We start from the raw sequence: 25,343 nt of genomic DNA on the forward strand, positions 1-25,343 counted from the left end.
GGTTAAGAAAAAGGAAGCATATGTCAGGTATAGACAGGATAGATCGAGTGAATCCTTAGAAGAGTATAAAGGAAGTAGGAATATACTGAAGAGGGAAATCAGGAGGGCAAAATGGGGACATGAGATAGGATTCTCCTTAATTCTATTTGCCAAAGCTAAGGGTCTTTACAAATATATTAAGGACAAAAGGGTAACTAGGGAGAGAATAGGGCCCCTCAAAGATCAGCAAGGCGGCCTTTGTGTGGAGCCACAGAAAATGGGGGAGATACTAAATGAATATTTTGCATCAGTATTTACTGTGGAAAAGGAAATGGAAGATATAGACTGCAGGGAAATAGATGGTGACATCTTGCAAAATGTCCAGATTGCAGAGGAGGAAGTGCTGGATGTCTTCAAATGGTTAAAAGTGGAAAAATCCCCAGGACCTGATCAGGTGTACCCGAGAACTCTGTGGGAAGCTAGAGAAGTGATTGCTGGGCCTCTTGCTGAGATATTTGTATCATCGATAGTCACAGGTGAGGTGCCGGAAGACTGGAGGTTGGCAAACGTGCCGCCACTGTTTAAGGGCGTAAAGACAAGCCAGGGAACTAGCGACCGGTGAGCCTGACCTCGGTGGTGGGCAAGTTGTTGGAGGGAATCCGGAGGGACAGGATGTATATATATTTGGAAAGGCAAGGACTGATTAGGGATAGTCAACATGGCTTTGTGCGTGGGAAATCATGTCTCAAACTTGATTGAGTTTTTTGAAGTAACAAAGATGATTGATGAGGGCAGAGCAGTAGATGTGATCTATATGGACTTCTGTAAGACATTCGACAAGGTTCCCCATGGGAGACTGATTAGCAAGGTTAGACCTCATGGAATACAGGGAGATACTTGGCCAATAGCCTTGGTACTCCATCAGCTGCAACTGTTCAAAACAGTAAGTAGGGATGGACAATAAATGCTGGTGGTGGTATTTCCACATATCTGCTGTCTTGTCCTTCTCGATGGTAGTGGTCATGTGTTTAAAAAGTGCTATCTAAGGAGCTTTGTTAAATGCAGTGCATTTTGTAGTACACACTGCTGCTATTGAGTATCAGTGGTGGAAGGAGAAAGGAGGAAGGTGGAAGGGCGGCACAGTTGCACAGTAGTTAGCACTGCTACCTCACAGCGCCCAGAGACCCGGGTTCATTTCCCGCCTCAGGCAACTGACTGTGTGGAGTTTGCACATTCTCCCCGTGTCGAGTTTGCACATTCTCCCCGTGTCTGCGTGGGTTTCCTCCGGGTGCTCCGGTTTCCTCCTACAAGTCCAAAATGTGCAGGTTAGGTGAATTGGCCATGCTAAATTGCCCGTAGTGTTAGGTGAAGGGGTAAATGTAGGGGATTGGGTCTGGGTGGGTTGCGCTTCGGCGGGTCGGTGTGGACTTGTTGGGCCGAAGGGCCTGTTTCCACACAGTAAGTAATCTAATCTAATCTAAACTAGACATGTGGATACAGAACTGATTCAAAGGTAGAAGACAGAGGGCAGTGGTGGAGGGTTGTTTTTCAGACTGTACGCCTGTGACCAGTGGAGTGCCACAAGGATCGGTGCTGGGCCCTCTACATTTTGTCATTTACATAAATTATTTGGATGCGAGCATAAAAGAGGTACAGTTAGTAAGTTTGCAGATGACACCAAAATTGGAGGTGTAGTGGACAGCGAAGAGGGTTACCTCAGATTACAACAGGATCTGGACCAGATGCACCAATGGGCTGAGAAGTGGCAGATGGAGTTTAATTCAGATAAATGCGAGGTGCTGCATTTTGGGAAGGCAAGTTTTAGCAGGACTTATACATTTAGTGGCAAGGTCCTAGGGAGTGTTGCTGAACAAAGAGACCTTGGAGTGCAGGTTCATAGCTCCTTGAAAGTGGAGTCGCAGGTAGATAAGATAGCGAAGGCTGCGTTTGGAATGCTTTCCTTTATTGGTCTAAAGTATTGAGTACAGGAGTTGGGAGGTCATGTTGCGGCTGTACAGGACATTGGTTAGGCCACTGTTGGAATATTGCATGCAATTCTGGTCTCCTTCCTGTCAGAAAGATGTTGTGAAACTTGAAAGGGTTCAAAAAAGATTTATAAGGATGTTGCCAGGGTTGGAGGATCTGAGCTACAGGGAGAGGCTGAACAGGCTGGGGCTGTTTTCCCTGGAGCATCGGAGGCTGAGGGGTGACCTTATACAGGTTTACAAAATTATGAGGGGCATGGATAGGATAAATAGGCAAAATCTTTTCCCTGGGGTCGGGGAGTCCAGAACTACAGGACAAAGGTTTAGGGTGAGAGGGGAAAAGATACAAAAGAGACCTAAGGGGCAACTTTTTCACGCAGAGGGTGGTACGTGTATGGAATGAGCTGCCAGAGGATGTGGTGAAGGCTGGTACAATTGCAACATTTAAGAGGCATTTGGATGGGGAGATGAAGAGGAAGGGTTGGGAGGGATTTGGGCCGGGTGCTGGCAGGTGGGACTCGATCTGGTCGGCATGGACAGGTTGGACCGAAGGATCTGTTTCCATGCTGTACATCTCTATGATTCTATGATACATGTAATAATCTTGTATGTCTCTATCAAATTTTTCCTAAAGCCTATTGTCAAGAACCAGATGCAATATTCTAGTGGTGACTTAACCAGAGATTTGCATATTCTCTCTTTGATGCCTGATAGTGTCTTTTGGAAATTGACAGGAATTACCATCTTTGCTACAATTCAGGGGTTGGGGTTTGGCAGAGGGATGCTGAGAGAGATAGATCTAATCACCACTGGTATGTAATTGGTTTAACCATTGATTACATCTACTTAACAGCATTAAGTATTGTTGGGCCATGCACTCTTCTGCCAGAGCAATCATTTACTCCAGGATCATCCTGAAAGATAACCTCTGGCTTGAGTACAAAATGGCTGATCAGTACATACCAGTGTTCTCTTTATCCTGCAGTGCCTTGTCCTATAATCAAAGAAATTCACCCCTCACTTGCCAGTGGATTCCACATATTTTCAGAAGCAACTGTATGCTAACAAGTTCAGAACCACAGAAGAAAACTGTTTGGACACAAGCCTTAAAAGCTACAATCTTAGTTTAGAACATGGTTGCCACTGAAGAGCCTTGGTTAAAAAGTGAACATAAGGACACTAGCCATACCTGACTACTTTAACTGATGTACATTCACATTTGCCCTCACATTTTATATGCTTAGTGAATTAAAGCAAACAAATTACTTATAGTTTTTACAAGGTCTTAATTACTTGACTGAACTTCCAAGCTGACACTGCATTGCAAAATGCATCAACACTATTTTGGTGAGCCCTCTCACTAAAGATATTAAGCATATATTTCAACTCATGCCTTAAAAGATTAATTAACAGAACTAAGCAGCTTCAATCTCACTGGATATCATACACAAGAGATGATTGCACACAAAATGCCATTTACAAGACAAGCTGTTCTGATACTTAAAGTTTTCAATAATCCAGAAATCAGAAATAAAAGGAAAATATTGTAAAAAATAAGTTTAACTGAGTAACTCAGTTACAAAAAGAGAAAGGAATTTGCATTATAATACGTTACATTTTAACTTGCAGGCCAAACATTTAATTTCAGTGCCCTTTGTGAGCACGCCCTTCCACAGAATTTCTCTTGTGCCCATTCAACACAAGCATGTCAAAATTACGAGAGAAATATTGCCCTTGTTTCTATTTTTATCAGCTGAACTAACTGAACATCTACTGTTGTGTACAACCTAACTAAATATCTGTATCACGCTTCCTTTGAAGGCCTTTGACTTCAAGCCACACAGAACTTTGTCCACATAATTTCAAGTGATTACATTATGTGCCCATTCCATTCATTACAAAATAATGAAGCTGAAAGACTACAACAAATGACAAAGATAGAGAATGAGAAAGAAAATACCAACACTTTACCATCCTGCTTTAGCAGGTAAAAGTTTGCGTGCTCTATGCTCTGCATTTCCTCTTACATCACAGTATCGCTATCAGCTGACAAGCTGCATACTGAGTCACAGCAATCCAGTGCAGCCAGCTGTATCAAAAATAGATCACAGCACAGAATGCCAAGCCTCAAAGGACTAGTTATTCCACTTCGTTAGCAGTAGGTGAAGCTGTACTGCTTACTCAGATGTTAAAACATTTCTAAACCTACACATAAACAGTGTTGATTTGTTGCCACATTTGATTAAACAATTTGCAGTGTCATAATCTATTACTTTGCTGTATTTGCTGCCACAGCTCCTTTCACAACATGCATACATTACTGGCAGGTCACTGGCCTCAAACGAGACCAGATTTTCAGCACCATATCTCGTCAATGTGATCTTACGGATTCAATTCCTTGAAGTTTGCTGCTTGTTTACTTTATAAGCTGCTTCTTTAAACATTAAGTTTTATATCCAGCTACACTAGTTCTCAATCTCTCAATTAGACATTATCTAATCCCCTTCTTTGAACATCCACCTATTGTCAAATACTCCAGTTAAATACCCTCAGAATACTCTTGGATTGCAGGGAGCTTTTGCACAGGCTGTGAATATTTAAATCAGCAAACCTCAAGCCTGATCGGATCAAAACCAGAAACTGAATAAAGAATGAAATCCTGCTCCATATCAGTACTCCAATCACTACACCTGAGAACCACTCCACTTTATACTCCCAACTTATAAAATGATATGAGACAAGTTAAAGACAAAGGCAAAGGAATGTCTCCATGAAATAAAGAACACACATTAGTGCTTAACATTTTAATACATTCAACTGTGCAATTGGTCCCCAAAGAACCAAAAATCACATCAAATAAAAATTACATTTGATTATTCCCAGATGTCTTCATTATTATAAAATTGAGTACCCCCTCAACTTAGTGAGCAACACCAAGAGATACCATTAATTATAAACAAGTACTATCTATGCCATTCACTTCCTATCCACATTAACATACTAACTGCACCACAATGTGTCAGGCACTCTAGATTTGTATTTGGAATAGGAAAGCTGCATGTCAATATTCTGATAATGGGAAGCCCTAGATCAGGATTTGACTGTATTGATGGAAGTTGTCAGTTTCTGAAGACCTCCTAGACTCTCAGCAATATCCTTTGCTCTCCCAAGTATTATAATGTTAGCTGATGGTAATACTGAACAAGTCAGATCCCAGAATGAAGTCTGGCTTGATAGATCAAATGGCCCGATATATCAAATGTTTTATTTTTGCTAGTTTAACATGGTGGTCAATAACTGAGCACATTCAGAACAGGCTGCCAAAATATTTTCTAACATTAGTTTATTACCTGGGAATAGCACAAACTATTTTACAGCATACAAGAACTATTTCAAATGATCTTGTTACAAATATCAGAAATAAAGATCAATTATTTTGCACTCAACAATAATCGGACAGAGAGTTAAACTTTAAAGGGAAAACAGGGTAACTCATCGCTAAAGTACCTTGTTCAGTGGGCACAGCTATACAGTACATGGTATCTTTCCAGTGAAACTCTGCATTCAACCGATGTCATCTTCATTAGCTGATGTCTCTTCCCGGGATCTTTAAACTGCTAATATAGCTCTCGATTTCTTAACATGGATTGCTTGAACTCTTTTCAAAAGTGTGCGCTTTGGGAGCTTTTCCCTCACTGACGTTAGCTACTCAGAACTTCTTTTTGGTCCAAAGTGCTTTGGAGACTGCTTAGCTAATAGCCTCTTTTATGCCTAGATGTTCTCGTCTCTCTCTTTTAACTTCAAAGAATGAACCATGTGAACTTCTGTGAAACCCTAGTACAACAGCTTTTACAAAATTACAATGTATGGTTTGCAGAATCCCTCCAGAAAATTTCATCTTCTACAAGTGAAATTTAACAAAATTCCTCGCTTCTGAATCACTCGCTTTTCAAATGCTCAATAAAGAACTTTTCAGTTTCTGGCCTTTTCTTGTCACATTTCAGCTTCAACTTTGTATCCCCACATAACTTTTCTGAAGAAATTACTCTTGCTGCAGTTTTCCTGGTCAATGGAAAACTTGCCTGAGAAACCATGGCAAGATCAGTTTCTCTTCTAGCTACGGCTCCGGCTGAGATGGAGTCCCTAGTCCTGCTCTTTTCCTGAAAAAAATGGTGCCACACCACTGATTAAAAAATGTTTTCAAAGAAATCATTGACCTGACTATTCTCCTGGTTTGATTTATGCTTTTCCTAGTTCTGGAGCAACTTGGCAAGTTTCTACTAACAGCCATCCAATCCATTTCTCGTGATCAGCCACCAACACTCACCTTTCAAAAGCCTTGACTGTTTAAAAAATGGTTCTTTGTTCCTCCCCTTAGACTGTCTCCTGGACACTTGGTCACTTAAAATATAAATTGTCCCTCAGTTCAGTTCACTCAGACCCCAGCTCACCCTGGTATTTGGCTAAGTCTCTGGTTCCTCCAATTAAATATTAGGAAAACTAATACTATTGCCTTGTGTCAGATATGCCATACCTGATTTAGACTGTTCACAACTTTATACTTAACCTCAGGATAAGCTTCTGACCACCTACCTGCTCTATGTTTAGGTCACCTTCGTCCAACTCTACAAAATCTACCTATGTCTCCATTTATTTCTGCCTTCGTTATTTCAAACTTTACAGTTATCATGCATTGACTATGGATCCCATTTTCCACTTTCTGTAAACACTAAATCATTCACAACTCTGTCATGTTTGATGCATTGGTACTATCATCGTAAACTTAGTGTATTGGTCCAGAGGCACAGACTTATGAAATCAAATTCATGGTAGTTTGAGGAAGTTCAATTCAGTTAATTAATAAATCTGGAGTAAAATGCTCATCTCCCCAATAAAACAAAACTGTCTGGGAATAAAAATCAGATTTGCTTTACTGATGCCCTTTCGGAAAAGAAATTTCTCATCCTTACATAGTTTGGTCCACATCTGACTCCAGACTCAAAGCTGACTACTTTCCCTCTGAAATTGCCAAACAAGTCACTCAGCTCTGCCAAGGTACAACAGAAAAAATGTGCTGGGTATATTAAAGACTAAGGAGAAAGTGAGGTCTGCAGATGCTGAAGATCAGAGATGGAAATGTGTTGCTGAAAAAGCGCAGCAGGTCAGGCAGCATCTACGTTTCGGGCATTAGCCCTTCTTCAGGAATGAGGAAAAACCTGAAGAAGGTTTCCTCATTCCTGAAGAAGGGCTAATGCCCGAAACGTCGATTCTCCTGTTCACTAGATGCTGCCTGACCTGCTGCGCTTTTCCAGCAACACATTTCCATATTAAAGACTAGTTGTTCAAGAAGCAACACAATGACACTACTGTGCCTTTAATAGGGATTTGTTCTGTCCTCTTTCTCTTGCCACAGTGGTGCAAGGTGCAAAAACATCTGCTTCAGAAGCAGTGAGTACACAGCTTTCAGCTCCTGAGTATTTTTAAAAATTAGATAAAAGAAGGAGTGCATGAAGTCATGCTCTCCAAGACCCAGCTAGGCTTTCATTTTGATTTTCAGTAAGTGAGGTTTCTGCTGCTGTTGCTAACAGGTTGGGTTTTCTGCTACTCAAGTCTTAGACAAGAGGTTTTATCTTAGAAATAAGAAGAAGCGGACTGTTTCTTTCAGTATTTTCTTCTGCTGGACGAGAGTGAGAAGTCAGCTGTGTGAATAACACTGTTTTGCTGAATTTGCCTTTGCCTAGGGTGTGTTTATGGGATGCAGCTATATTGGAATAGTTAATGATTAATAATAAAATAATATTAAGTATTTCAAAAATGTTATGCCAATTTCTGTTTCTTTATTCTTACAATACAGTTTAAAAAAAGTGTTTTACTTAAAATCTAATAGTGACCAATCGAACACAGCACCTTATCTTTGCCTGTAAACAAAACAAAAAAGTTAGGGTCTCAGCTATTGTCTTGCTGTATTTTGAGGGGATGTGGTCTGGTCCAATACATCACGATCTCAATTAGAGATGGGCAATAAATATTGTCCTTACATGTGCTGTTCACATTCCAACAATGAATTTTTAAATTCCTGATAATTCCTCACCCCTAGGCTGGCTGACCAATACTGGCTCCCATTTAAGCAATGCCTCTATTTTAAAACTCTTCTCATTGTCCTCAGATCCGTCCATAGCATTGTCTCTCCCTAGCTCTAAATTTCATCCTGGTTCATAATCATTTCCTCTAAGCAACATTTATGCTCCTGTACAAGCTGGCACTTTTAAATCTTTAATGTCATGCAGGAATGTCAAAGGCTTACACACTACTAAAAGAGAGGGGAAAAAAGGTACCATTGTCCAAAACTTGCTGAGATATTTGTCATCCTTCGATTCTGGATGTGAATATTCTGGATTCATTATTCCATCATTGTGGGTCCCACCTTCAGCTTCCAAAACTGAGTTCCAGAGTTCCTTCACAAAAACATTTGCTTTCCTCTTTCAACGTACGATTTAAAAACAAGCTTCAAAAATTTGCCCTACATCACCTTACATAGTTTCTAAGATCTTAAAGCTTTGGAGCAGATGTAAACCATTTTGCCAATCAAGTGTGCTCGGCCATTCAAAACCATGGCTAATTCTCAAGTCCATTCTTTTTGCCTTTTCCCCATAATTCTCAATTCCTTTACTGATATCTCAGCCGCTGAAAATGTGTTGCTGGAAAAGCGCAGCAAGTCAGGCAGCATCCAAGGAACTGGAGAATCGACGTTTCGGGCATAAGCCCTTCTTCAGGAATTCCCTTTCCATTCTAATTTCTCTACCCCTCATCCCTAAGCAATTACTTTTATTTAAATCGAGCACAGCTGTTCTCAACACAGCATTCTGTTTGAGAATGAGAAAACTAAAATTTACCATGTTACGGTCACTGTTTCATGAGAGATATTTTACTTAACCTTCATGTACATTCAGAAATCAAACTAGCGAGATAAATAATGTCAAACATTCCCCCATGAGTCCAAAGTCCCTTTGTACATGCCCTCATTATCTCCTGATTTATTCTGCCATTCAGAATAGCTGGCAGGGGTCTGTACAGACTACAGAACAACGCTGGTTATCTGAACATCGATTCGGCAAATTTCGGATTATCCAAACAAGACCTCAAGGTCCCGATGCTTGGATAAACTGTGTTATCCGAACATTCAATTATCTGAACAAAGTACTCCCCATTCGTGTTATTCGGATAATCGAGGTTGCCCGGTACTCCCACTAATATCATCTTGCTCTTAATTATTTCTTGCCTTCGCCCATATTGATTTTATATATTTTGATCCTAGACCATATCTTGGCAATTATACGTGTTCCATCTTCTCCAAAGTTATCCCACTACTCTCCCCTTCATAGAAACATAGAAAGCAGGAGCAGGAATAGGTCATTCAGGCTTTGAGCCTGTTTTGCCATTCAATAGGATCATGGCTGATTGTCTATCTCACTGCCATATCTCCATTTGCTCCCCATAACATTCAACGCATTTAATATTTTTGGGACCAAAACGCTACAGAGATAAGACAGCCAATGACAGTGCCATGGAGCAAATAAATCATTCATAAGCTTCCACACAAGGAATCGTGATTTGCACCTGGATTCTCAGTCGGAATTATTCAGTAAAACAGAAAATTGTATTCAGATACTCTCCATGTTACTGTTGCAATGACAAAGTTCTACCTATTGAGATAACTGAGATAAAAGGATGCCCCAGCATCTCCTACAGGTAATTTCAAGCAAAGAGTAAAGATTCCAGATGTGTTATGTACTTATATTTCAAAGAGATGCCTCAAAATTTACCAACAGGAAAGACACCAAAATATAGAATGCTCTTTCCACAAGACGACATTCATCCAGTCATATCCATGCGACCTGTTAGAGGTACTTAGGTAGATCCACTTCACAGCCTTTTCACCTTTAGCCTCGAAACTTCTATCTCTTCAGATAATAATGCAGATGTTACTCCCCAAGAGGACCTAATTTGTAACCTCTGGCCTAATTTTCTATACGGTCTACGCAGAACCTGATCTTTTCTCCTATCTATGCCATTGGTACCAACATGCACAACGACCTAAGCGATAGTGAGAAAAGAGAAAAGGCTGATGCTGCTACAGTGGATAAGGGGAGCAAGAGTAATAGTCAAGGGAGACAAAACCTCAACAGAGAATGAGGCAAGACTGACAAATTAAATTGCATTTACTTTGATGCAAGAGGACTGACAGCTAAGGCAGATGAACTTATAGTATGGTTGGAAACAGGAGACTGGGATACCAGAGCTAATACAGAAATATGGTTGAGGCACGGACACGACTGGGAGCTTAAGTGTTCCAGGTATAAATACTATAGCAAGTGGGGAGTGGTGTTTTTGAGGAGGGAGAACATTACAGTTATACTTAAGAAGGTTATACTTAAGGATATTCTTGGGCGAGCTCCCACAGAAGTTACACAAGTAGAATTTTAAAATAAGAAAAAGATGATCACCTTGTTGGGATTGTATTATAGCAGAAAATAGAGAAAGAAATATGTAAGGACATCTCAAATGTACAATAAGAAGAGTTATAACACTTGGGGATTTTCGTCCCAGTCTGTTTGGGAATCCATCATAGAATTCAGGACTTGGATGGGAATGAATTTATAAAGTGCATACAAGAAAACACTCCTTTTCAATATGTGGATGTACCTACTAGAGAAGGAGCAATACATGATCTCTTGAGAAATAAGGCAGAGCAAGTGACTAAGGTGTCAGTAAGGGAGCATTGTGGAGCAAGTGATCATAATCCCATTATTTTTAAAATAATTATGGAAAAGGATAAACCACATCCAAAAGTCAAAGTTCCAAACTGAAGGCAGGCCAATTTTGATGGTATTAGGCAGGAACTTTCAAATGTTGACTGAGGAAGGCTATTTACAGGTGAAGGGATGGTTGGGAAGCAAGGCCTTCAAAAATGAGAGAGTTCAAAGACAGTATGTCCCCGTTAGTGTGAAGGACAAGGCTGGTCGATGTACTGAATGCTGAATGATTAGAGAAATTGAGGCACTGGCCAAGGAAAAGGAGGCATACATCAGATACAGGTAGCTGGATTCAAGTGATTCCCAAGACGACTACAAGGGTAGTGAGTATATTTAACAGAAAAATCAGGAGGGAAAAAGGGGGATATGAGATTGCATTCTCTTTAACCCTAACTTGCCAAAGCTAAGTGATTTTTAAAAATACATTAAGTGCAAAGGAAAACCAGGGAAAGAATAGGGCCCTTTAAATATCAGTGTGGCTGCCTATGTGTGGAACCACAGGAGATGGGTGAGATATTAAGCAAATATTTCATGTCAATATTTACTTTGGAGAAGGACATGGAAGTCAGGGAACTTGGGAAAATAAAGTGTTGCCTGGAAAAAAAGTGTTTATTACAGAAGAGGTGGTGCTGTTGGCCTTAAACACAAAGATAAATCTCCAGGACCAGATCAGAGCTTGTCTATTTCCCATAGCCATGTCCTGCATGATTTTGGAAACCTCTATTAGGTCATCCCTCAGCCTCTGGCACTCCAGGGAAAACAGCCCCAGACAATTCAGCCTCTCCCTATAGCTCAAATCCTCCAATCCTGGAAACGGTGTAAATCTTTTCTGCAGCCTTTCAAGTTTCACAACATCCTTCCGACAGGAGGGAGACCAGAATTGCACACAATATTCTTATACAGAATATTAGTTAAGCCACTATATGACGTCCTAACCTCAATGCTTGGAGCAATAATAGCGAGCATACCAAACATCGCATTCACTACCTTATGTACAACTCCACTTTCAAGGAACTATGAACCCGCACTCCAAGGTCCTTCTGCTCAGCGACACTGCTCAGGGCTTTACCATTAAGTGTCTAAGTCCTGCCCTGGTTTGTCTTTCCAAAATGCAGCACCTCACATTTATCCAAGTTAAACTCCATCTGCTACTCCTCAGCCTATTGGCCCATCTGATCAAGATCCCATTGTACTTTGAGGTAACCTTCTTCCACTACACCCGTGTCATCTGCAAAGTTACTAGCTATACCTCCTATGTTCACACCCAAATCATTTACATAAAAAAAGACAGTGGACTCAGCACTGATCTTTGTGGCACACCACTGGTCACAGGCTTCCAGTCTGACAAAGCAACCCTCCACTACTACCCTCTCTGTCTTCTACCTTCAAGACAGTTCTGTTTTCCATGTGATCTAACCTTACTAACCAGTCCACCATGAGTAACCTTGTCGAATGCCTTACTGAAGTCCATATAGATCATGTTCACCAGCCTGGCCTCACCAATCCTCTTCACTATTTCAAAAAACTAATTACAGACAATTCCCCATGCACAAAGCTATGCTGATTATCCCTAATCAATCCTTGCCTTTCCAAATACACGTAAATTCTGCCCTTCAGGATTTCCTCCAACCGCCTGCCTGATGTCAGGCTCACTGGTCTGTCGTTCTTTGGCTTTTCCTTACCACTTTCATTAAATAGTGGCACCACATTTGCCAACCTCCAGTCTTCTGGCACCTCACCCGTAGCTATCAATGATACAAACATCTCAGCAAGGGGCCCAGCAATCACTTTGTTAGCTTGCTAGAGTTCTAGGGTACAACTGATCAGTTCCCAGGGATTTTTCTGCCTTTATGCATTTTAAACCATCTAGCACTACCACATCTGTAATATGGACATTTTTCAAGATATCACTATTTATTTCCCCATGTATTCTACTTTTCATATCCTTCTCTACAACAACACTGATATAAAATACTCATTTAGTCACTCCATCTCCTGCCGTTCCATATGTAAGTGGCCTTGATCTTTAGCGGGTTCTATTCGCACCCTAGTTACCTTTTTGACCTTAAAACAATCCCTGTTGTCTGTACCTGACATTATCTTCCTTCTTGATCTTGACCAAAACCTCAATTCTCTTGTCATGCAGCATGCCCTACACCTACCAGCCTTGCCCTTCACCTTGAAAGGAGCATTCTGCCTCTGGAGACAAATCTCATTTTTCAAGGCATCTCACTTTCCAGCTATCCTTTTACCTGCAAACATCCACCCCAATCTACTTTTGAAAGTTCTTGCCCAATACAAAATTGGCCTTTCTCCAATTTAGAAGTTCTAAATCCTGGGTATCTTTTTGCATCACTATTCTCAAACTAATAGAATAATGACTAATGGTCCCAAAGTGCTCCATATTGACAACTCAGTCACCTGCCCTGCCTTATGTTACAAGAGTAGGTCAAGTTTTGCATCTTCTCTACTAGTACACCCACACAAACAAAAAAAATGTTCTTGTACAAAAGTTCTTATCCACTCAAGCCCTTAATACTATGGCAGTTCCAGTCTATGTTTGGAAAGGTAAAACCTCTACCATGACGTTGTTGAAAGGGATTCTGAGGGAGAGGACGTACTTACAGTTGGAAAAGGACAGGACTGATTAGGGATAATCAACATGGTTTGAAGTGTTGGAAAATAGTGTCCCACGAACTTAACGGAGTTATTTTTTGAAGAGGTGACAAAGATGATGATGAAAGCAGAGCAGTAGACGTATCTATATGGACTTCAGCAACACATTCCAGAAGGGTGCTGATGGTAGACTGGTTAGCAAGGTTAGCTCACATGGAATCCAGGGAGAGCTAGCCAACTGGATACAAAATTGGCTTGAAGGTAGGAGAGAGAGTGGAAGAGGATGGTTTTTCTGACCAGAGGTCTGGGACCAGCAGTTTGTCACTAGAGTCAGTGTTGGGTCCACTGCTTTTTGTCATTTATACAAATGCTTTGGAAGTCATTGCAGGATGTTTGGTAATAAGTTTGCAGATAACACCAAAATTGAAGGTGCAGTGGACAGTGAAGAATGTTACCTCAGGATCTTGAGCAGATGGGCCAAGGAGTGGCAAATGGAGTTTAATTTAGATAAATGGGATGCATTACATCTTGGTTAAGGAAAACCAGAACATGACTAATGCATTTAATGATAGGGCCCTGGGAAGTGCTGCCAAACAAAGACCTAGGGGTGCAGCTGCATGCAGATGCATCCTTGAAAGTGGAGTCACAGATTAACAAGGTGGAAGGCTGTGTTTGGAGCACAGAATGCTGAAGGGTGACCTGAATAAATGTTTTTTTTAAATCAACTGGGGCATGCATAAGGTGAATAGCCAAGATATCTTTCTTAGGGTGGAGTTGTCCAAAAGTTTAACAGGCACAGGTTTAACATTCGAGGAAATTTTGAGGGGGTAATTTGCATATAGAATGAACTATCAGAGGAAGTGGAGGCAGCGGGTGCAATCACAATACAGAGGAACATTGATTATCCAGCAAGATCGCAAGGTCCTGATGCTCGGCTGAACTAAGTTTTCCGACATTCGATTATCTGAACGAAATAGTACCAGTGCGTGGCTTTGGATAATTGAGCCTCCTTCATATTTAAAAGGCATCTGGACAGGTATATATGAATAGGGTGCGTTTGGAGGCATATGGGACTAGGTTAGATTTGAAAATCTGGTCAGTGCAAATGAGTTGGACTGGAGGGTCTGTTCAATGCTGTATGAACATGACTTTATAACAACTGAAAAGCACAAAATGTGCCTCCACCACACTCCGGAAGTGCATTCTAGATCAACATCGTTTCACAGCTCAGATGTGAAAGGATTGGAGTGCATTCATGAGTGAACCATAAATTATTAGTGAGGAGGTACAGCATGTAATTAGAAAACCTAAACGTTATCATTTATGACAGAAGGAATTTAATACAAAAATAAGCAGTCATGTTTCAATTAAACAGGACAAGACCACATACCAAGACGGATTGGTCACTCTATATATTTAAAAGGGTAAAATGAAATGGGGACAGTTCACAGAAGGTTTAGCAGGCTAACACTGAAAAAGAGGGTTGACTGAACAGGAAAGGTAGAACAGGCTAGGCTTGTATCCACAAAAGTTTAAAAGAGTGAAAGACATGCTGATTAAAACAAAAGATCCCAAGGGTTCTTGACAAGGTGGAGATGCAGAGAGGTGTTTCCTCTTATGGGAGAATTTAGAAACTCATGTCACCCATTGAAAACATATTCAAAGTTTTTCTTGACAGTCATGAGTCTTTGGAATTCTTTTCCTGAAGGTGGCAATAGAAATACATACAATCCTTGAATACTTTAAAGCAGAAACAAGTGGATTCAAATTTCACATTAAAAGTCAGACCGACCACAATCTTAGGAAATGGCAGAGCAGGGTCAAGGGGCTGAGAGGCCCATTGCTGCTCCTAATTTGTTTGTTCATATGTGTATGTTTACTGTGTAAAAGTAGCATTCCTCCTCTATTAAGAGAAATCAATAGGGTTTTGAGAGTCAGGATTTCAAAATAGCAACATAAACATGTTGATTACTTTTGATGTCATTTTCGAAAATCCTGACGTTCTGAGGACAGCTTGGACGAGACATGACTGGAGTCAGAAGTATAGCTGCTCTCTTTAAAGATTTTCAGAGCAGTTCAATGAATAAGACACCTCAGCAAAACTTTAGTTTATACATCTTCGAAACATGAGTTGGATTAAAAAAAAAAATCGGCATGACATTAGAGGCTGAAAGTGAAAGTTTAGGCTCTCCGTTTCAATGTATGCAACACAATGGGATGACTCAGTTAAATAGACCAAAGATTGGAATCAGAGGGGTAATTTCTCCAGATTTTATGTAAATTGATGTTAAAAAATAAATTGAAAACTGATTTACTGGGTGCTAACATTTTTCTGAAGCATATTCTTTATTTAGATAAAAATAAGGTTTCTTTGTAGAACAGCCTTCTATTGTTCAAAAACAAATTTACAGCCTTGCGTGAATACCTCATCAATTCATAGAAGAATCATAGAATGCTTACTGTGTGGAAGGAGGCCATTTGGCCCAACAAGTCCACACCGACCCTCCAAAGAGTAACCCACCCAGACCCATTCCCCTACCCTATTACTCTACATTTAACCCGACTAATGCACCTAGCCTACACATAGTTGAATACTATGGGCAACTTAGCATAGCCAATTCCTTTAACCTGCACATCTTTGGACTGTGGGAGAAACCAGAGCACCTGGAGGAAACCCACACAGATAGTTGCCTTAGGCTGTAATTGAACTTGGGTCCCTGGCACAGAGGCAGCAATGCTAACCACTGAGCCACTGTGCCACTTCAATTGACCATGTTAACTAAACATTGGAACCTAGTGTGATGGATCCTTTTTGGCAAATGACTTGTCTCTTAGTATTTGCTCAGATCACAACACACTGGTTGCTATTTGATTTTTGAATTGTACAATTTATTTTATATTGTCTCTCCTATTTCTCATAATCAAAGTAATCTCTTTGTACCTTGCTTTTCTATACTCAGCTGTCTTCAAGTATACCATAAACCTGACATTCTTCATAAAATGAATTAGAAAAAAGATGCTTAAGCTGTCTTGTATCATCCAGGGAACAACTCAATTTGGTTTTAATGCCTTTCTGCCTCTTGGGAATAAAACTCAACCATACTAAAAACTACCTCCGCTTTAAAAGGCAGCCTATTATTCATTCGTAGTTTTGCCTGCCAATCTTTGACTCCAATTTATTCTGTTGAGATCTGCTCTTAACCCATTGAAATTGACCTTCTAAATTCTGACTTTTTTTTGTAATTAATGTCAATCATATGTTATTACAGCTGCTGTTTTAGAAAATGATCGCCCGTTTTGAGCTACGTTCAATGATAATATTCAGCCAGCTAAAGAAAGTTTTTAAGCTGCATCTTGAAATAAGCTGAAACTGTTCTGTATACACAATATGGCCAGTAACAATCTACTCGACTGAACTACAGAACAAAGCCGAAACAAGTCTAATTTGAAAGTAAAGCACTAACTGAAAATACATTAAATACTGAAGATATTGAATATAGTTAGACCAACAATTAATGTATTAATTAAAATATTTGCAAAGGAAGGTAAATCTAGTGTGTATGTAGATGAACTGAAGTTAAACCAACTGACCAACTTGGGTACATGGATAACTGAAACAGACAACTGTTTGCAATACATATTGGCCATATTGTGGGAGCAAGACACCACAGGTTTCAGTTTATTAGTTATTTGAATGAGATTGTTGATAATTATTCCTGGCTAAAAGAAGGTACATTTTGTGAATCATATGATCACGTGTTGACACATTTTGACTTCCACTTTTGGGCTGGTGTTGCCCTTGGCCAGAACATGTGCCTAACAGGCTAGTTTCTCTAGCAAGAGGAATGCCAGAAGAGGATTAAACAGCTGTTGTGGAGATCAGCTGCTCATCTACATGAAGGAACTTAGAGTAGTATTTGTCACTAATTGATACTGGTCTTGAATCTAGACATACTCAGGCACAATATTTTGATGGCAACTTGTCTGAATAACCATAGAAAACACCAAAATAATACTGATATCCCATGGCAATACACCAGTAACTTTGTAGACATGATAAATTGAATATTTATTATTGCAAATCTTTTGTATTTCATTTTATTAATTTGTTGCATTTTGACTTTTAATTTGTCAGTGGAATTCAAAGATCATTCATTTAATGAAAAGCTATAGAAATTGTGACAGGAAAGAATATTCAAACAATTGGAAAACCAAAACTTTGCACTAAGTAGTACATTTTAAAAATCTTAATGGAAAATTATACACCAGTGTATAAACTAGACCACAAAAGAATCAATAACTTGCCTTTAGCTCTAAGATAGACGAGCCATTTTGTTGTACAGATTGATCTGAGATGATTTCAAATACAAATCAGTCTCCTTGTTCAAGTTGCTTCTCAACTTTTAAGGAATATAAATACAGGAGGAAAACCACTTCACACAGATATAAGCAGAACCAAGTGAATTACTATCTCAGTAGTTCTCCGGTACAACTTGGGAGCACTTTTGCATTTAAGTCAAAAGTGATCAACAAAAGGCATGACTTGAGAACTGTCTCTAAAATCTGAATCATTTAAAATTCACAGTAATTTAGTCAGCTGAAAATATACATCAAACCCAGACAAAATCTTGCAATCTATTTACCTCTGGAGGTAAATGCCAATTTTCTTTTTGGCAAAGCTACGATACATATCCCACTATTCCATCTTTCAACTTTGGAGGACCAAAATTAAACTATGCATAATAATGGAACAAAGTATATAATCTTGCAACATGGAGAAAGTAAGAACTGCAGGTGCTGGAGATCAGTGTCGATAGTGTGGTGCTGGAAAAGCACAGCAGGTCAGGAAGTATCCAAGGAGAAGGAGAATCAACATTTCAGGCAACAGCCCTTCATCAGGAATGAGGCTTGTGAGCCCAGGGGGTGGAGCTGGGGGGACGTAGCTGAGTGTGCAATAAGTAGATGGAGGTGGGGGTAATAGTGATAGGTCGGAGAGGAGGGTGGAGCAGATAGATGAGAAGCAAGATGAAGGGGTAGGATAGGTCATAAGGGCTGTGCTGAATTGGAAGGTTGGATCTGGAAGGAGGTGAGGGGGGGGGAAAAGAGGGGTGAGGGGAAATAAGGAAACTGGTAAAATCCACATGTATCCCATGTGGTTGGAGCGTCCCAAGGCAGAAAATAAGGTGTTCTTCCTCCAGGAGTCAGGATTTGGCGAGGCAGGGGGCCCAGCACTTGCATGCCCTTGAAGTAGGAGGGGAGTTGCAGTGTTCGGCCACAGGCCAGTGGGGTTGTTTGGTGCGGATGTCTCGGAGGAGATGTTCTCGGAAGCATTCTGCAAGTAGGCATCCTGTCTCCCCAAACAGAGGAGCCCGCATCAGAAGTGACAGATACAGTAAATCTTGCAACACACCCTGCTCCACACTAAAAGTACCTGGCAAAGTTTAACACTTTTTGCATAAAATGTTACAGTTTAGTTGGGCCTATAAATTACATTGGCCATATAAGGTAGAATGACTGATGCACCAGCTGAGGTAACAATGAAGCATTGGTCAAAAACATTCAGTATTGCGCTCCTCATTCAAAAGGACAACAGCAAATTTACAATAAGTTAGAACTGAAATTAAAATTACAAGTCTAAGACATTGCTTGAAGATTTTAAGATTTAGAGAGCAACATGTTTGATCTCCATGTGGCAATACAGCTTAACTAAAAACAGATGTTGTTATGGACCACTAGACCAAACCCCCCCTCAAAATTTAGCTAGGAAATAGCCAAGACCTTACCTTTTAAGATAAAAAGCAAGCATAAAGGTATGGCATTCCAGATGAAATTCAAATCGATCAAATTACAGTGCTTTAAGCAAAATGCACTTTATTCTTACACAGCTAAAATACAAAAATAATTGGTACAACTTTAACTCAATTGAAATACTTCAGAATAAAATTTAACTAAACATTCACTGCTCCAAGATAGCAGGATCCCATTAACACACCATTGGCAAAAACAAATTCAGCATGCGAGAAAAATCTGTTTTGCTATCTCCAGTCCAAAGAGAAAGGAATAATAAAAATAAAAAAAATCTAGCAGCAGGGAGAAAATTCGAACTTAAGCAGCAGAGGGCTGTATACAGCAGCTTCAAATCTCAACTTCAACTGGAAGCAAAACTGAAACCCCTAGTCTAAGATCCTAACTCTACCCACTCATGATTCTTTTGTCCAATTTAAAATAAAACATCTCAGAGCTCAAAGCGGTTTACCCACTGCTTCTGAAATAGACATTCTATCTCCAGGTTGATAACACCAAACTGCTAAAGAACAGCACTAAACAATCCCTACTAAAGGCACAGTTCCATCTCAGAACATGTTAGGAGTACATCAGAACAAAATTAAAGATTAGTGATCTGCAACATTTCTTTCTGCAGATGTTATTTCCAGTATATCAGCACACGCAGTATTTTGCTCACTCATTTAACATTGCTGGATTTCAAATTATTCTCATCACAAACCATAGCACCCTTAATGATAATTTCCAGAATCTTAATGTAAATCTGAATGAAAATTTGCATTTCCTACTTCTGTCTTGCACCCTTACACTTTTTAAAAAAAAGCTATTTGTGTCCAATGAACAAAAAGCAGTTGTTGAACTTAGGCTAGTTAAATAGCACCAGTGCTAAAAGCATTCAGAACTCTTCGATTTGAAATAGCATATTAATTTAGGCAGTGATCTTCAATTGGCAACAAACTATATACAATACTAGATACTTGCAGGGGTTACCCAATGGAGTCTTAGTCTCCATCTTCCTGAAGTAAGATGAACAAAGATGCAGCCTTTCAAATTTTAAAGGAAATGAGCAACGTTAGTAACCATGAGTTATTTCCTGTGTGAGGCTATATCAGTCAAATCCCAGTTTGAAGTTCCTCATGTTCCATCATTTCTTGACAGACCAAATCGAGCTGTTTCTGGTGCAAGGTAGCTGACTGCTGTGCAGCAAGTTTTGAATACTTCATGCTGTGCAAAGATCACGCCATGAGAAAGTTAGAAAGCCTTTACTTTTAAATTAAACGTAAAATTTGTCCTGTTTCCTTCAGTAGTCATGTAATTGAGACTTTGATGCATCTCGTTATGATTGGTTTAACTAATTAGTTGCCTTTGTCAGTCACCTGTGCTCACCAGCTCTTTTTCATATCCTCATCACACTGGACCATTCACGGAACAGAGGAGCTTGAAATCGCACCCTGCCCAACATTTGCATATTCCCCATCAATAGAGTATCTGATAACTTCCCTTATTGCCACACACCTTGGGTGTTGCGTTTCCTATAGTACAACAATTATGTACCAAAAGTACTAATTGGCTGCAAAGTGCTTTGCAATGTGAAACATGATTTCTAAATCAAAATCCCCACTTTCATCACTTACATTTCTATTTAGAGGAGAAAAATAAGCTATTCAATATGAATAATGTCTTTGAAACAAGAATCATTAAACTATTGGTAAGGACATCTGTGAAGAAAAAGGCATTTTATTTCAAGTGAGATGTTAAAAGAAAAAACACACTAGAAATTAAATCTTTATCTAAAGCTGACACTTCAGTGAAACCTGTACACTGACATCCTCAGCTGATGTATGCGGAGGATAAAATCAAATAAAATGTGTCAATTATTTTAATAAAAATTTGCACATTTCCCATGGCTTGGCTAACAAAGTTGATGTAGTGGGCATCATTAGTATAGTGATTTACAAACACATTGCATACTAATCAGGAATTGTGGAACTGATAGATGTTTAGTTTTAGTTTCTGCTAAGGATTAATAGTAAATGAAGGGAAGATTAAGAGACAGCTGGAAAATGAGAGAGAATGTGTAGGAGAACACAATTGGCAGTTGTGGGAGTATAAGAAAAACTGAAAGACAGAAGCATAAGGCAAAGTATTGTAGTGGGGTCTCCAGGCAAGGTGGGGAGGGTGGAAGGGGGAAGGAGAAAAAGCTGGGCTGTGTGCGCGTGTGTGGGGAGGGGAAAGAGGAGAGAAAAAGGGACAGATGATAAGAGCACGTGAAGGTGAGGTTGAGAGACTGAAGCACTTTGGGATCATTTATCTTAAAATACGCGGCCTTAGTGTAATGATAATCCAACAAATATGTGGAAGAGGTCGTTGTGAGCACAACGTGAAAATCCACATTATTAATTAGATATCAACTGAAATGACCCAGTCAACACAAAGCTCTTAAGGCACACAAATTGTAGAATGCATTGTGCGAGCGTTTGATAAATTCATCCAACCATACACAGAACAAAAAGCCAAAGTAGAAATATTGCTTTCAAGTTTGGACATGATACCAGAAAGAGACAGAAGAAAATCTATAAAATATTTTCACGGACAAAAAAGTGGGAAAATACTTCAAAACACTAACAGTGGTAAATTTAAGACCGGGAATTCCAGGTGCTTATGGGGAAAGGTGACTGAAAAATTGCTAAAAGTGTGTCAAATTTTCTGTTCACTTCAATTAATGGATTTAAAATCATGACTGCAAGCCCACAATCTCCCCGACACTATTCCTCCAGTGTTATTCTCTGCTGGAAGTGGCCAACAAATAAACCTACAAAGAATATAGTGAAGGCGAACAATTCAAAATAAACTTAGAAAATGTTGAAAGTAATCTGTAGGTTGAACAGCAAGAGTCCCAGTTCTGATAATAAGTCAGTGACCCACAAATAATCCTGGTGCTCTTTCCCCAATGCTGGTTGACTATTTCTAAAATTGGTATTTATTGTAAACAAAGGTGAGCCATACAGAGTTAAATATGGCGAAACTGAGAAATGAGAACAAAACGTCAGAGAAATACTATTAAACATCAGATGAAGTCTTAATCCTGGGGAAAAAAAAAGTGTTCTTTTTCTTCCCAATTAAGAGTGAATACATGCAACAGGAAGCTCAGAGGGTCAGAGAGATTTTGGGATACTTGTACACAAGCTCTTGAAGGGAGCTGGTCAGGTTCATAGGGTTGTGAAGATAACATACAGGATGCTTGCTTTTATCAGGCAAGGCACAGATTATAGCAGCAGGGAAGTCATAATTGAGCTGGACAGAATAGTGTTTAGGCCACAGCTGGAGTACTGGTCACCACTTTAGAGGAAGGATGATGTGATAACACTTGTGGGGGAAGGGCTGCAAAGGAGATTCATCAGGATGTTGCCTGGGATGGAGCATTTAAGCTATGAAGGCTGAATAAGTTTGGTCATTTTCTTTGGAGCAAAGATTGAGTGGGGACCTGACAAGAGTTTTAGGAGCACAGACAAGGTGAATATAAAGTAAAGGCTCCATAACAAGGCGGCATACCTTTAAAGTGAAAGGGAGGTGGTTTAGCAGGGATTTGAGGAAATATTTTTCACCCAGAGGGTGGTGGGGGTTTGGAAAGTACTGCCTTGTCAGCTGAAAACCTTGCAACATGAAAAAAAATTATTGGGTGAACACTTGAAATATTAAGGCTATGGGCCTAGTAAAGCAAAATGGCATTATTGTGTAGCTAGCAGTGTACTTGATTCTGTACCACCTTGAAGAGATTCTTCTATACTACACAGTTCAATGACTAACATAATTCAGGTCACAGAAGGGGCTCGGTTGATCTATCATTTGTTATTTGGTGCCAATCTTAGTCATAGCTATAGAGGTATATGTCCAGCATGGAAACAGACCTTTCGGTCCAACTCATCCATACCGATCAGACATCTCAACCCAAGCTGGTCCCACCTGCCAGCTCCCAACCATATCCCTCCAAACTCTTCCTATTCATATCCATCTAGATGTTTTTTAAATGTTGTAATTCTACTAACTTCCACCACTTCATTCCTTACACATACCACTCTCCGTGAAAAAGTTGCCCCTTAGGTCTCTTTTATTTCTTTCCCCTCTCGCCCTAAATCTATGCCCTCTAGTACTGGAGGCCCCCATTCCAGGGAAAAGACCTTGTCTATTTATCCTATCCACACCCCCTCATGATTTTGTAAACCTCTAAGCTCACCCCTCAGCCTCCAATGCTCCAGGGAAAGTCCTAGCCTATTTAACCTCCTAGAATAGCTCAAATGCTCCAACCCTGGCAACATCCTTGTAAATCTTTTCTGAACCCTTTCAAGTTTCACAACATCTTTCCAATAGGAAGGAAACCAGAATTGAACGCAGTATTTCAACAATGGTCTAATCAATGTCCTTCTGACCTATCTCTGCACACTATTTCAATCAAAATATCATCCAGTGCCTTCTTGATTGCCTCAACTGAACCTGCCTCTACTGCATCCCCAGGCAGTGCATTCCGTAGCCTGACTACTAGCTGTGAGAAAGTTCTTTTTCCCCACACGGCCTTTGCTTCACATGCATATCAATTTAAAACTATGCCCTCATTCTTTTTCAGGGGAATATTTTGTTAGTGAATTGCATTTAAAAGTCAATACTATGGAGATGATCATCTCCTCTGAAATGGCAACAGCTCTTAACTCACTGCAATGACATATTCCTTACATCCCTGCTATGTAAGCAACCAGTCAAACAAAACCAATATTGAACAGATCATAACAGTGGGATAATCATCACAAAATCTTTCCATTCTTCAAATTCTACTTTCATGCTTCTTCATTGTCAACACCATTCAGATGACAATAAAAATAAAAATGTTCAAAGAATGGAAAGTTTGATATTATTACTCTAACAGTACACTGTTAGATGCTGTGTGAAGTTTCCTTTCAATCTGTATTTGCCTTCAGATTAGTATAATGATAGAAAATAAAAAGAACCACAAATTATTCTATGCAGTTGTTTAAACAAGTACATCAAGTATAGCACCTCGGAAACTCATTTCAGAAATTTCAAGTGCTCCACTGATTTCCACACATGCTCTTTTAGAAATTTACAAGCATTGGGAAACACCCCAATTAGCAGTTGGTAACATATAATTTTCAAACAATTCAGATTTGCCAAATTCCTTACTTCATCAGAAGCAGAACGTAGACACTGAACAGCAGCTTGTTTCTTCATTTCCTCAACACTCAGATCTGAACACTTCTTTTTCCCTTTTCCCCATTTCTTTGTGGTTCCTTTCTCCCAGCCCAAGAAGATGTCATTTTCCTGTTGCATAAAATTGGAGTGGAATAATTAGTACAGTACATAAAAAATACCATGTCACAACTCCAAGTGAAGCTTAACAAATAAGTGAATCAAGAAAAAACACACTATCCTTTAATAAAAGCACACATTGGACAGTTTAAAGATAGGCAGCTGCATGCAAGATACTGCAAAGTCCACTTGAACAATGCTCAAGGTAATTGACACTTTCATGGCTACTAGCAGAGCATGTTCAATTAACCAGCTGATCACTTTGACATATACTACCTTCATATCCTCCAAAGCCCCTTAAGCAGCAGAGTAGATAAGGCCAAATCAGGCGAAGACCCAAGGATGGCTTCATTCGTCACAAGAGCAATGGTTGCCGGAACTCCTACCAATACTTGCAGATATACTCCAGTGCCTTCACGTCAACAACTGTTGCCATGAAATAAATGCGCACAGTCTTTGTATGTCAATACAACAGGAAGAACAGTACCACACAGGAACAGACTTTCCAGTTTACCAAACTTGCACCACAGTCTACAGTCATAGAATCAAAGAGATGTACAGCATGGAAACAGACCCTTCAGTCCAACCCGTCCATGCCGACCAGATATCCCAACCCAATCTCGTCCCACCTGCCAGCACCCGGCCCATATCCCTCCAAACCCTTCCTATTCATATACCCACCCTAATGCCTTTTAAACGTTGCAATTGTACAGCGGCCACCATTCATTCCATTCATGTACCACCCTCTGCGTGAAAGCGTTGACCCTGAGGTCCCTTTTATATCATTCCCCTCTCACCTTAAATCTATGCCCTCTAGTCCTGCAATATTCCAGTGGCTGAACCAATG

The 25,343-nt window shown here is 39.9% G+C and overlaps 1 protein-coding gene across 4 annotated transcripts in view; it reads right to left on the reverse strand.

Annotated features, from left to right (window-relative positions):
- The window catches only part of kiaa0232 (KIAA0232 ortholog), a 126,707-nt gene that overhangs the window by 49,327 nt on the left and 52,037 nt on the right, over positions 1–25,343 (reverse strand). For 3 of the 4 annotated variants that reach the window (XM_043674210.1, XM_043674209.1, XM_043674211.1), the window contains one exon: positions 24,371–24,508. In XM_043674210.1, coding sequence (XP_043530145.1) covers positions 24,371–24,508 — 138 coding nt within the window. Of the gene's footprint in view, positions 1–3,935; positions 3,975–24,370; positions 24,509–25,343 lie in introns of those variants that run through there. The other variant, XM_043674212.1, reaches the window with a different exon arrangement.

This window comes from Chiloscyllium plagiosum, chromosome 32 (genome assembly GCF_004010195.1).
Source record: "Chiloscyllium plagiosum isolate BGI_BamShark_2017 chromosome 32, ASM401019v2, whole genome shotgun sequence".
NCBI classification, from domain to species: Eukaryota; Metazoa; Chordata; class Chondrichthyes; order Orectolobiformes; family Hemiscylliidae; genus Chiloscyllium; species Chiloscyllium plagiosum.